The sequence below is a fragment of the Prorops nasuta genome, unplaced genomic scaffold, assembly GCF_024137725.1.
Source record: "Prorops nasuta isolate Cenicafe-Biocafe unplaced genomic scaffold, Cenicafe_Pnas_1.2 PNAS00035, whole genome shotgun sequence".
NCBI classification, from domain to species: domain Eukaryota; kingdom Metazoa; phylum Arthropoda; class Insecta; order Hymenoptera; family Bethylidae; genus Prorops; species Prorops nasuta.
The window spans coordinates 450,302-463,867 of NW_027116832.1; the positions used below are offsets into that span (position 1 = coordinate 450,302).

At 35.0% G+C, this 13,566-nt stretch overlaps 2 protein-coding genes across 2 annotated transcripts; one reads left to right on the plus strand and one right to left on the minus strand.

Moving 5' to 3' along the window:
- Nucleotides 1-6,876: 6,876 nt before the first annotated feature.
- LOC136783694 (general transcription factor II-I repeat domain-containing protein 2B-like) lies at nucleotides 6,877-7,431 on the minus strand. The gene has a single exon (XM_066743947.1). It carries the CDS (start codon nucleotides 7,429-7,431, stop codon nucleotides 6,877-6,879), a length of 555 nt encoding a protein of 184 aa, XP_066600044.1.
- Nucleotides 7,432-10,073: 2,642 nt separating this feature from the next.
- LOC136783695 (zinc finger BED domain-containing protein 4-like) lies at nucleotides 10,074-11,984 on the plus strand. Its single transcript, XM_066743948.1, has 7 exons — nucleotides 10,074-10,191; nucleotides 10,249-10,401; nucleotides 10,470-10,634; nucleotides 10,769-11,025; nucleotides 11,074-11,196; nucleotides 11,299-11,560; nucleotides 11,638-11,984. The coding sequence occupies exons 1-7, from the start codon at nucleotides 10,074-10,076 to the stop codon at nucleotides 11,982-11,984; spliced, it is 1,425 nt and encodes a 474-aa protein (XP_066600045.1).
- Nucleotides 11,985-13,566: the final 1,582 nt, after the last annotated feature.

A 13,566-nucleotide genomic window follows, 5' to 3' on the forward strand; every position in this document is an offset into this window, starting at 1 on the left:
TCCACTTTCACTCCCTCCTCCTCCTCCTCCTCCTCCTCCTCCTCCTCATCCCCATCCTCTTCCAGAGAAAGGTATAATGTTTCATTAGGTCGTGAATTTCCTTGCTCATCATCATCAGATGAAGGGGTTGGAATTTTAATTCTAGAGTTGTATGCGAAATCTTTACGTTGTGGAGCCGATGAGAGATAAGTCCTTTTACGTTTCGATGGAATAATAAAAGAATTATCGCTTACAGTAGTCTTCTGTAGCGGTTCCTGTTTATACTCATATTTCGGGGACACGAAGGTCATCTCATTATGTTCAGTGAACTTCTTCAATGGCTCAACAATTGGTTTAAAAGTTTCATTTAAATTGGTTTCCATCATTTCTCTTCCTGATTTGAGTGCACGATATTTTTCACAAATTACTTTACTTTTCGCAGCAATTTTCTTAAGCAGCATCTTTTCTTCCATTTTCGTGCTTTCCATGTTTTCCACGTTCAATCAACGTTCAATCCACGTTCAATCTAGGTTCAATCCACGTTCAATCCAGGTTCAGTCCACGTTTTTATTTCCACGTTTATACTAGGTTTATTCCCCGCTCATTAGATGTGTGTGTGTTTTGATGGACACTTAGCTCTAAACTGAACAATCATAAGCAAACGGTATACTATTTAATCTTAGCATACTCATCGAAACCTTTCCGATATCTACCATTTTGAATTGTACTATCCTTGTCGATCACTAAAAATCCCATAATCATGGTGCCAGCACTTTGAACACAATTCATTGAATTTTTCAAATGACATATCCGTGTTTACATGATCGTTATAAATATGTTTTAAATTAGTACCATCTTGCTTAAAGATTATGAGAAGATTTACATTATCACGAATCATGTGTTTAGGAATATTAGCATAAGTTTGGCAGAGGTAGAAGCAGTCAATATTTGAATGTCTACCTATGGAGAAGTAGTCCCTGATATTATCCTGCTTATCGTTAGCAACATCATCAAATATGAAAATAGAATTGGGTAACGCCTCAGTTACCTTTACAACGTAGCTATTTTTTGAAAATTTAAAATATCCAATACCTTTTAGTCCTTTTAATAACCGTTCAAGGTATTGATACTTGGGTTGTTGAAGCGACTTTGAGTATACTTAAATATTTTCAAATCTCACACCGTTAGGACTTTCTACGAGACTAAGCAGTACGTTTGTTTTACCGCAATTCGAGGGTCCGCAAATTATACTACGAATTGTAGATGGAAGTAAGGATCCATGACGTTTACTCCTTCCTCCACAACCCCCACCGACAATAAAGCGATCGGCGTTGGAGACACGAATGTGCAGTGGTTGCTTTACGAAATCCATAACTGTAAAACTCTATGATCATGCAAGCTATTTATAGGCTTGAAGCAGATTATCTCATCAGTTCTCATTATGTCGTTGTTAATGTTAGATGTGCTACGTTTGGAGGATTTAACTATTGAGCAGCTTGAATACATTCCAAAAATTTTACTATTGAAGCGCTTTCCAAACAGTATTCGACATGTTTGGTGTAAATTACCTGAGCACATTCGTGCAGATCCTGAAGTGCAACAATATCGTGCCTGTACGGAACATTATAATTTACCTAATCAAGATCATTTTGATGGAATACCGCCTTCAATAAAAAATTGCTGGATGTGCCAACGAACCCGTTAGGAAAGCATGACATGATGAGATATGGTTGTGGATCTTTTTTCAATAAGCTGCTAAATAAACTACCCTTCGAGCTGCATGTACCTGGCTACATTTATTGCGGTCCAGGTACTCGCCTTCATGAACGGTTAGCACGTGGTGATCGAGGAATAAACCCTCTGGATGATGCTTGCCGTGAGCATGATATCGCATATTCAGTATATAAGGACCTGCCCTCGCGTCATCATGCTGATAAAGTACTTGCACGCCGTGCACGACAACGTATCATAGCTAGTGACCCATCCGTAGGTGAACGAGCGACAGCGACTGCTGTCTGGGCATCAATGAATACAAAACGGAAACTCGGCTTAGGACTGCGAGTGACTAGAAAAAGTACGAAGAAAAGAAAAATTCGTGTACCGAAAAAACGAGGTGGTTTATTGAGGAAAAATTCACTTACTAAAACAACACGGGGGGGTTTATTACCATTGCTTCCGCTGCTGAGTGCGGTGGGCGCATTAGCTGGCGGTGCGGCAGGTATAGCAAAGGCTGTAAACGACACCAAAGCAGCCAAAATACAATTGGAAGAAATGCATCGACACAATCGCTTAATGGAAGCGAGACGGGGACAAGGTTTATACCTCGCACCATACAGTCGAATAGGAGAGGGAGTGAAAAGGAAAAGAAAAAGAAAATAAATGGACTTCCTAAATCTGTACCTACTAGTAATATGCAATTATCAAACGCCTGCCGTAAAATACCGCATTTTCGGGGAGTCTTTATGCGTACATTTCTACCTCAAAATGCGCAACGCAATGAGTGCGCAATTGTGAATCTTGATGACGAACAAGGTCCTAGAACACATTGGGTCGCTTACGTTAAACGTAATAAGCACGTTAAGTATTTCGATTCCTTCGGAAATTTAAAACCTCCAATTGAACTTGTGGAATATTTTGGACCTTCTGCTATAATCTACTACAACCACGACCAATATCAATCGTATGATTCAAGCATATGCGGTCAGTTGTGTGTCAAGTTTCTACGTGAACAATGTCTTTAACAGTTACACTCTCTGGCCGTGACTGGGTATTGGGGTCAGATTTTTTCCCCCCGATCGATCTTCGAGATGGACATTATGAACTCGGTCTCGTAGACTTTCAGAGCTTCAATTCAATCTCTAATGTTGATGAGACAAACAATATATTTTACGTTGATGATCAGGAGCTAATTATACCTACAGGTTGTTATGAGCTCAATGCTATAAATGACTTTTTACGTGCTCAGATGTTCGAAGGTGATGAAGAAGAAGTAATTGTTCTACGTGCTAATAATAATACATTGAAAAGTGAAATAAAGTGTAAATATCAGATTGATTTTACACAACCTAACAATATAGGCTCTTTGTTGGGTTTTTCATCAGATCGTGTTATTCCACCGAACACACTAGCTGAATTAGACGAGCCCGTAAACATTATAAGAGTAAATATTCTACGAATTGAATGCAACATTACAGCGGGTGCGTACACAAACGGTAGACCTCGACATGTTATACATGAATTTTTTCCGAGTGTTCCGCCAGGTTATAAAATCGCAGAAACACCGAAGAACGTCATTTACTTGCCAGTCATTGCGAAAGTAATTGACCGTCTCACCTTGCGTATTCTCGATCAGGAAGATCGTATAGTAAATTTCGGAGGTGAAGAAATCACAATTCGTTTACATATTAGAAAATGTTGATTTACAAGAATACTTATAAATCACCGATACTCGATGAGCCTATCAGTCCAACTGCTGCAGCAGGACAGAATACATTGAGTGAAGGTAACGCTGGAGTACAAAATACATTGAGCGAAGGTAACGTTGGAGCATCATTAACAAGAAGAAATATCACCTTTCTACAATCACTGGGTTTCAACGTTAGAAATAAAAATGGATCCATTAGATGTAACCGCTCAACCGGTGTTCGACAATCGCATCACTAAAATGGAAATGCATGCATACAATCCTTATGCAAATGCCTCATTGGGAAATAGTGATGAAATTCGAATTCCTACACAACAGCAAGATTTAATTCTTCTACCCTGTGAAAGTTATCTCTACATTGAAGAAAAGATAATCGTTGGAACCCGTGCTCCGGATGCAGCAACCCAAGATGTCGTAGGACTTGACTGTAATTCCATGGCATTCTTGTTTGATGAAATTCGTTATGAACTGAATGGTATTGAGATTGATCGCTGCAAGAATGTGGGTATTACTAGCTCCATGAAGAATCTCATCTCTTTAACTGCTGAGGAAAGTGCAAGTCTATGTCATTCAGGATGGTTTCTAACAGATCACAGGTCTACGAATCATTTCAACTTTTGTGTACCATTGCAAATGCTGTTGGGTTTTTGTGAAGACTACAGAAGAGTTATAATAAATGCACGTCATGAACTCGTTCTTATTCGAGCACGTGATGATATAAATTCACTACATTCTTCGAGAAAAATCATCAACTCCAAAATTGATTTGCAAAAAGTGCAGTGGAGGATTCCTCATGTATCACTAAATGATTATACAAAACTTAAATTTCTACGTTTGATTGAGCAAAACAAAAGTCTAACCATGGCTTTTCGTTCCTGGGAACTCTACGAATATCCACTTCTACCTGAAACACAGAGGCATACATGGGCCGTAAAAGCTGCAACACAATTGGAGAAACCTCGATATGTTATACTAGCATTTAGACAAAATAAGAAGAGTACGCAGCATATGGAGGTGCTTAGATTCAATGACAGTTCTGTTCGTGATGTTAAAGTCTATCTGAATTCAGAATTTTATCCATATGATCGAATTGATAGTGATAGCGAAAAAACCGTTATTCTGTACTATATGATATGTATGTTAAATTTATCCATTCATATTATGCAGGAGAAAAACAGTCGAAACCAATGCTTAATTAGAAAAACTTTGTGGAATACGGTCCTCTCTTCGTCATCGATTGTTCGCATCAAAATGAATCTATAAAGTCAGGCACTGTTGACGTTAAAATTGAGATTGATTGTACTAGAAATATTCCAAGTAATACTACTGCGTTTTGTTTAATTATACATGATAAAATCGTTGAATATAACCCGCTTACTAGTATTGTTAGAAATGTAAGTTAATAGACTAGATTTATATGTATCTTACTAATGTAGTGAGGGATAAAGAAAAAATAAATAAATAAGATATAATAAACATTTATTGATGTCATTCCTTAAAAACATTTCCAAAATTTATCTTATGATTATCATTGGGTAACTTTAAATTCTAAATTATTGTATCGTCCTCCAACATATAAGATTTTTAATGTATTCGCTAATGCAGCATTTTGAAGTTCTTTGATTAGTTCAGGCGACTCCAGTAATTTCATCATCCTTGAGGGTAGGAAGAACCATTCGTCTGTAGCCAGCTTCGCTATTAATTTCTCTCCATATTTGGTCTTAATTTTCACTAATTCAGTGATTTGATACTCCTTATCCTCCTCAAAAGTATTCAGCTTTACGAAAGTCTTAGGTTCGTAAGTTACACTTGCAAGTGCATTGATCTTGGTTAAATCCATTTTTCTGTGAAAAAACATAGAAATTGAGAAAAGAAAAACATTAAAATAGAATAGCAAGAAAAGAGAATAATAATAAAAGAATAATTCTTACCACCCAAAAGAGTTTCTGTGGTACAGCAAGGAAAATATTCGGAATATAGCTTTGCACTGGATCTTTCACCTCCTTGAAGCTTCTAATGAAAACTGACTGGCTGAAATTTCCCGATTGCTAACAACAAGGGTTTTAAAAATGGTGGAAGGGATGAGATGCATACATGGAAGGGGATGAGAAGCATTCTTATTGGAAGTTAATATTTGGGTGGTTGGGTATTCTTGCCCGCCTACGAAATTTGCGTCAAACAAGTCGTAACACGTTACAAGCGGTTTCTCCTGAATTCTTTTAATTGCATAATCATGTTGTAGACTTTTCTAAAGTGAACTAGAGAAAATTTGCGTTAAACAAGTCATGACACGTTACCAGTGGGTTCTCCAGAATTCTTTTAATTGCATAAACGTGCTGCAGACTTTTCTTAAGTGAAAAGTGAAACGGGAAAATTTACGAGCACATTCCTCTCGATAGCTAGACATATAAAAAAATGAGAGAATATGAAAAAATCGAGGCTCTAAAGGGGTCATAAATCAAGTAACATTAGTCTAGACGTTTGTTTTGAACAAGTCATGGCACGATCTCAGACGTCCGGTGCTCGAGCATATCCGTTCTAGAAGATATCTGCACACTCTACAATCAGTTCTCCAATCGCTAGAATGGTGCCAATACAGTTTCTTAAAGTCTAGGTAAAAGTTATGTTTTTTTTTGCTTTACCTACCCCTCCAAAAAAATGAAGTGCACTGCCAACTCTTTCCCTTTCTAATACCTAGCCTGCTTGTTAGATGGATCGTATGATATGCTTACCTGAAAAGCTAAAAATGGCTAAAAGATAAGTCAGGGAAGGCTATAAAAATTCTTAAAACTGTTTTTTATTCAATAACTAAAGTTTTACTATCAGTTACTCATCCAGTCTCCATGTCTCATCCTCCTCCTCCTCCTACTCCTCCTCCTTTTTCATCCACATCCTCCTCTTGAAGGCTAGCTTCTCTATAGCCGTATCCCGTGGTACCGCGAATGTATAATTTTAGTCAAACATCTTTTTTAAATTGAACTAGTTCACCCGTGTGTGTAATTACGTAATATTAAAATACCATTAGCGCGAAAGAAGATTAAGGAAAGCAGTCACCTAGCGGTGACTACTAGAACTAGCAATTAACTCAACCTAGTTTATCTGTGTAGCAGAGTCGGAAATAGTTAGGCTACGCAAGGTAACTAACCATCGACTTCGAAGGGTGAAAAAGCCTTCCCTCAACTAGGGCCCCGTAGGATAACTTAGGTCCCCGTAGGATAACTAACCAACGGTACCATAGGGTGAAAAATACCCCCTCCCTAACCAAACTCGGTCCCACTATAAGACCTTCCAACTGTGACATAGGGTCACATAGGGTGAAAAATACCCCCACCCTCCCTAACCAAACTCGATCCCACTATAAGACCCTTTCCTTCCTCATCCCCACCACTACCATACTAAGAGAGTCTTATCCCCACCCATCCCCCTTTTACACCACAAAACAGCTTCCCCCACTCCCTGTCATCGGAACCGCATTACTCCTCTACTAAGGCAAAAGAATTTGCCTTGTTACATGTCATTGCTATACTTTGCAAGAACATAATTATTTCATTCTTTAAAGCGAAAAACCTTTCTAAACATTGCCCTGCACTAAGCCAACGAACATCAGAATATAAAGGTATATCCTTATAGAGTGAATCGTGCTCAGCTAAAAATAATTTAAATTGACGATGAGTTAATGATCTATTTCCTCCTTTAATGAAATTTATAATTTTTGTGACCATTTTCATTGCAGCAGTAATCTTTATTGCTTTTCCACATAATGCTTCTTGATGAATAATGCAATGGATTAAAGGAACTTTTATATTTCTTTGAAATAGCTGCCCAGCAAATCCTATTCTAGTTCCTACCATAGACGGTGCACCATCCGTAACGATACATGAACACTTGGAAAAATTAATATTAAATTTTTCAACAGTGTTTTCTACCGCGCTAAAAATATCTGCAGCTGTCGTTGTACCATGTAACGGGAAGAAATCTAATAACTCTTCGGTATAAGAAAAGTCATCTTGTACAATGCGCACAAACATACTTAATTGACTGACATGACGGATGTCAGTACTTTCCTCGAGGCACAATGAAAAATATACACACGATTGTAGCAGAGATTTCTATTTTTCTTCAATAGAACCAGCTATTACTTGCACTCGGGAAGCAACCGTTTTATCGCTCAATGGAATTTGAAGAACATCATCAACCGTCAAAGATCCTCCAAATGCATTTACTGCTTTAAGAAGACACGATTTAATAAATTCGCTATCAACAAAAGGCTTACCACGTTGAGCAATAAGCAAAGAAATATCGTATGAAGCTTTACGAGCAAATGAGGATGTTTGGGCAGCAATATCCAAATTTGGAGGTTCATCAGAATATTGTTTAAGAACTAATTTCAATCCTTCTATTAAATTTCGTCTTTCATCATCTTTATAAATTGAATGATTATATTTCGACATGTGTTTTGAAAAATAGTGTTTGTCTATAGTAAATTTAGAAACTATGGATGGCTCATAATGGCAAATCAGACATACCGTTTTGTTGGATATATAAGCGAAGAATTTGTCTTCCCAGCAGCTGTTGAAACGCTGATTATATTTTTGATTTCCACTCATTTTATCACTCTAACTGTCAATAAATTAGAGAATATATCACACAAAACCAGCAAAATCAAGGAAGAAATTGATATCACTTACTTTCAAAAGAAATCAATTTTTGATGAACAAAAGAAAGAAGAGAAGGTTTATTTCGACTTCTAAATTACAAAATCGCACAACCGGAGACCTATTCGACTAATCCGTTCTAATGACAGTTTATTGTGACACTTTAAACGGCAATAATCATCTATCGAACACTTGCTGATATTTGGCAATGTCAATCACATTGTTGTTATACTGAAAAAGTTCGTTAGGAGACTGAAAATGATACTAAAATATTTAAATCTTCTAGTCAACCTCCTGAGTATAATAACAACACAGGGTGTTCGTTACAAAAGTTTCCAGCTGATTATTTCGAAATCCAATAATTTTTCAAAAAATCTTTCATACAAAAGTTTTATGGTTCAGAAGAGGACATAAAATGTTATCATTAGTTTTATTTTCAAATTGTGTTTGAAAAACATATGAAGGTCACCTGGAATTTTTTTAAATAACCTACTATTTTTTATTGCATATTCTTTTAGCTTATCTCAAGAGCTTTCCAAAACACTATATGAAAGTAACATCCCTTCTAGCAGTTCACTAGATATATCACATTAAAATGACATGTAGGTGTGAATTTGCTTAAAATAGTGTGCGTACAGTTGTACACATTCTCATAAAATCGCGTCTTATTTATCATTAAAAACCAGCAAAAGTTTCAAAATTTCTTATAGAACAAAAAATATGCATTCTCCTTGTGAATTAGCTTTAATGACAATAGCTTAACGAATCACCTTCATAATGTCAATTATTAATTGCAAACGTCCAAACAGTCTATTTCTCAGTTGATCAGACGTATTAATTCTTTCGGTGCAAATTTTAATATATGTTTAGGCATGATTTAGTGTTTAATACTATTCCTCACATTGCCGTCTGTAAATATTTACTTCAAGAATCTGCTCCAAATACTTGCAACTTTAAGAAGCAATTCTATGTCTTTTCAGAAATTTTAGGCGCAAAATTTTTTCTGTTTAAATCTACCTATTTGCGTGAATATGTTTACTTTCGGAACTGAAACAAATTAAAAATGATTTACGATTTTCCATGAATGATTCCACTTTGGCTACTCTTATGAAAATATATTTGACTAACACAGCGAGATAGATACTTCTTTTTCATAGTTCCTCCAATCACAACATATAAACCAAATTAATTTTTAATTTCTCGTGTTGTTAATTACAGTGGATTAAATTTAACCTACTGGGGATACTACTTAAAAAAGATGCATCATTAAAAGTACCTCCTGGGTGATGTGGAAATCTATTAAGAATCTGTCATTTGATTATTGAAACTGTCTACATCATTAAAGTAGATAGGTATATAAGTACAGGTATATCTTTCATGTAAAAAAAATGGTAAATATTATTGTATTTGTACGTATATTTATTTTTAGCAGCAGAACTACAATATGGAAAATAATTTATACCAATGTAACGCGCGCGCGCGTTTTTATTCATATGGAACTTTTTCAGCATAAACAATATTACTATTGCTGATAAACATTAATTTGGTATCACGTGTTTTATCTGAACCATAGTAATTACGTGCGCCGCACCTGGCTTAGGCTTGCGCGCGCAGCTACGACCAGCGACTGCGAGCCCACGTGACTAGGTGGAGGGGATAGAGCTTGGAAATCAGCCGAAAGTTGCAAACCGTTCCGAGCCCTGTATTAAGATATAATTACTTTTTTGCAGCTATACATTATTCAAACCTGTTACCTTGACAATCCTGTTGAAGTTTAATCCATAATAAAAAATAGTATGATTTTCTATTAATACCAATTTCCTATCCTTACTTAGTCTTTCCTTGTTTAACACCCTGTATATTTTAATGTTGTAATGTTTATTTATATATATATATACACTTATATTTCAGTGTCCAGGAAAAGTGATGTGTGGAAGTTTTTTATAAAAATTAAAGACGGAGGAAAGTGTAAGCTATGCTTGCAAGAAGTAAAAGGTAGTAAAAACACTACAAATATGAGATTTCATCTCAAACGTCATCATCGTGATTTCACAAAATTAGAAACAAAGGATAATGGACAAATACAAAATAAAGCACTAAACCATTTAAAGAACAAGAGGGGTCATAATGTTAGTTAGTAATATTACTCAAATTTTAATTTATGTAGCTACAATTTTGTTTTCCTTTTAGAAGCTTTTGAGGAAGAAGAAAATGAAGATGAAAATTTTGATTCACCATCCACGTCAATGCAACAGGTGAACGAAATACCCTCTGAGACAAGTAAGACAAAAATTGAACAGATTACGATAGTCGATTCATTTGTAAAGCAGAACTCGTTTAAAGGTAAGCATTCTTTAGTAAAATTATAACTCAGCACACATTTCTTAAATAAAATTTGATAAATATTCTAGATGGAGGAAGTCAATCCAACAAAATAAATAATTTATTGCTTTTTATGTTGGCGAAAGATCTATTACCTTATAGGACCGTCGAAAAAGAAGGATTTCTATTATTTACGAAGAGTCTTGCTCCATTGTACAAAGTACCATGCAGAAAAACTATAACCAATTTAATGAGTAATAAATACAGTGTTTTATCAAACATAATAAAATCTGAACTCTATAATGTCGAAAATTTATCTGTTACTACAGATAATGGACGGACCCGCTTAACGTAAAAAGTTATCTAGATATTACAGTTTATTTTTTAGTGAAAGATAAATTAAAGTCTATTACGATTGGGGTAGTAGATCTAAATGAAAGACATACTTCAGAATATATTCAGTCATGTTTAGAATCTGAATTAAACCAATGGAAAATAAGTAAAAGTCAAATTGTGATTATAGTGTCCGATAATGGAGCAAATATCAAAAAGGCCATTAAAGAAGGATTTGGTGAGAATATTCACATGCCGTGTTTTGCACATAACTTACACTTAGTAGTAAGTAAAGTCTTACAATCTGAAAGTGTAAGTTGCATTTGTAAAAAAGTAAAATTAATAGTGACATTTTTTAAGAAATCAGTTATGGCTGCAGATTATTTAAGGGTGATTTCAAATTTAAAATTAATAATGGCAGTCGAAACAAGATGGAACTCGACGTATTATATGCTGGAAAGGTTTGTTGAGCTATCAGAAAAGGTGAGCTCAGTTCTCTTAAAATGCCCCACAGCGCCTAATATGTTATCGGCAATGGAGCTTCAAACAACCAAGGAATTCATTCAATAATTACGAAGTTTTTAGCACTCCACGAAAATTGTCTGTGGAGAAAATTACGTTTCCGCAAGTAAACTTATACCCATAATTAATATTTTAAAAGTAACTATAAGAGGAGTTGAAATAGAATCAGAAGCGGCTAGTCATATGAAAACGTTGCTTTTAGATGAGCTGCAAAATAGATTCAATTACATTGAAGATTCTTTAGTTTTATCTATTTCTACCATTTTAGATCCTAGGTTTAAACAAGTACATTTTAATGATGAAAACGCATATTCTAAAGCTATAAGTCAGATTGTAAAGAAATGAATAATTCTAGCTTTATCTCTAATGATATTGAAAACAATGAAAGTTGTCCATTGACAGATAACGATTTTTGGTTTTATCACGAAAATTTAATAAATTTAAAAAAAAGAAGATTACTTAATGTTAATAACAATGACATTCCATCTGAATTGAAATATTATTTGGATGAGCCTCCAATGAAGATAGAAGATTGTCCAATAAAATTTTGGTATACAAGAAGCTCTACATTGCTAAGCAAATTAGCATTAAAATATTTGTCTGTTGTTGGAACTTCAGTTCCTTCGGAGCGCTTATTTTCTAAAGCGGGTAGAATTTTAAATGAATCTAGAAATCGTTTAAATTGTGAACACTTACAGGAATTATTATTTTTAGGATCATTATCAAAGGAAGATTGGTACTTAGAGTAGACTAGCGTTTTATTTTTTATTACAATGTAAGGTATTAATATTGTTAAATTAATTAAGTATAAATAAATATTCAATTTAACATTCTTTTTCATTAATTTACATTTACTACCATCTATAGAGCATTGAATTTAAGTGGGTGGATAACAATAATTTATTTTTACGAAACTAATTACATAAAAACAGATTTTAGGTTAGGAGTTTGAGTTAGTAAATTATTGATGTATCTTTAAGATTATTTATTGAATTATTTTATACAATATATATTCAACGTTATAAATTCTACAAAATTATTTGTATAGTTTATTAGCGAACCATTTTTCCCACTGTTCTACTTACGTTATAACTAAATCAAAAATTCCAAGCAGTTTCTTTAAATATTATAGTAGTCATCGTTTAAACTAGAATACAATATAGAACGCTCATTTTGACTAACTTTAAAACGTTGTAAATAATAAAAAAAATATAATAATTTCAATTAATTTCTCGTACAAAAATAATAATTATATATAATTTTTTTTTTCAAAAAAATAGTGTTATGTTCTTCTATTTTCTAATGAAAAGTGTTATTTGTTTCATGGTGATGTTACATTGTACAATATTTTTCAGATTCTGCATTAATTTTTCCGAAAAAATACTAAGTAAAGTAAACCGAAAGACAAATCAATATTTGTCCAATTTTCGAAATATCGATATCTTTTGTACGATACATTATCGATACTATATCGAAAGTTACTAATACGTATCGATTAGCTGTATCGATACATTTAGCGCAATATCCCATCATTGGTAATAACAGAGATGAAATGGGAGATTGCTCATGCGAGGATTGCGAGGAATGCGAAGTCCCGAGGCAATCCCTACCGGTAGGCGGCGCTGGTGTTGGCAAACGCGTCTCAGGTCCATCTAACCCCTAACGCCATCTATCGGAAGAGACCACGAAGCACGAGCGTTAAGCTTAGAATCAAGGTTGCCAACTGCAAGGTTGCCAAGTGTAGTACTTTCGGTACTACCGTAGTACCCAAAAGCGACATATCCTATAGCGTAGTACTATTTTGGGTACTACGCTATAGTCGCTGCTGATACCAGAGATGAAACGGGAGATTGCTCATGCGAGGTCCCGAGGCAATCCCTACCGGTAGGCGGCGCTGGTGTTGGCAAACGCGTGTCTCAGGTCCATCTAACCCGTAACGCCATCTATCGGAAGAGACCACGAAGCACGAGCGTTAAGCTTAGAATAGGGTAAAACATATATGCATTGTTGCCAGAAAGCGGAATAAAGAGAGAGCGGAGATATTTTCTCGGACCTCTCTGTCTTTCTCGCTGTTAGCTTCTAGCAGAAGAGTCGAGGCAAAATCTTTCCGTTTCGCTTTGCCGAAAATCTACCAATATTCGATGTCATTTATATTTGCAGGCCAATGCCTTTATACATGATTTTTTCAGCATATTTATTTATCAGCATTGACTTATTTAAATCAATAATAAATTAAGGAAATGCGTATTTGATATATAATAATTATTTTAACTATAATTTCATCGTTATATTTCGCTTATTTCCGTAAAATCTGAATTTCTTTAGTTTATT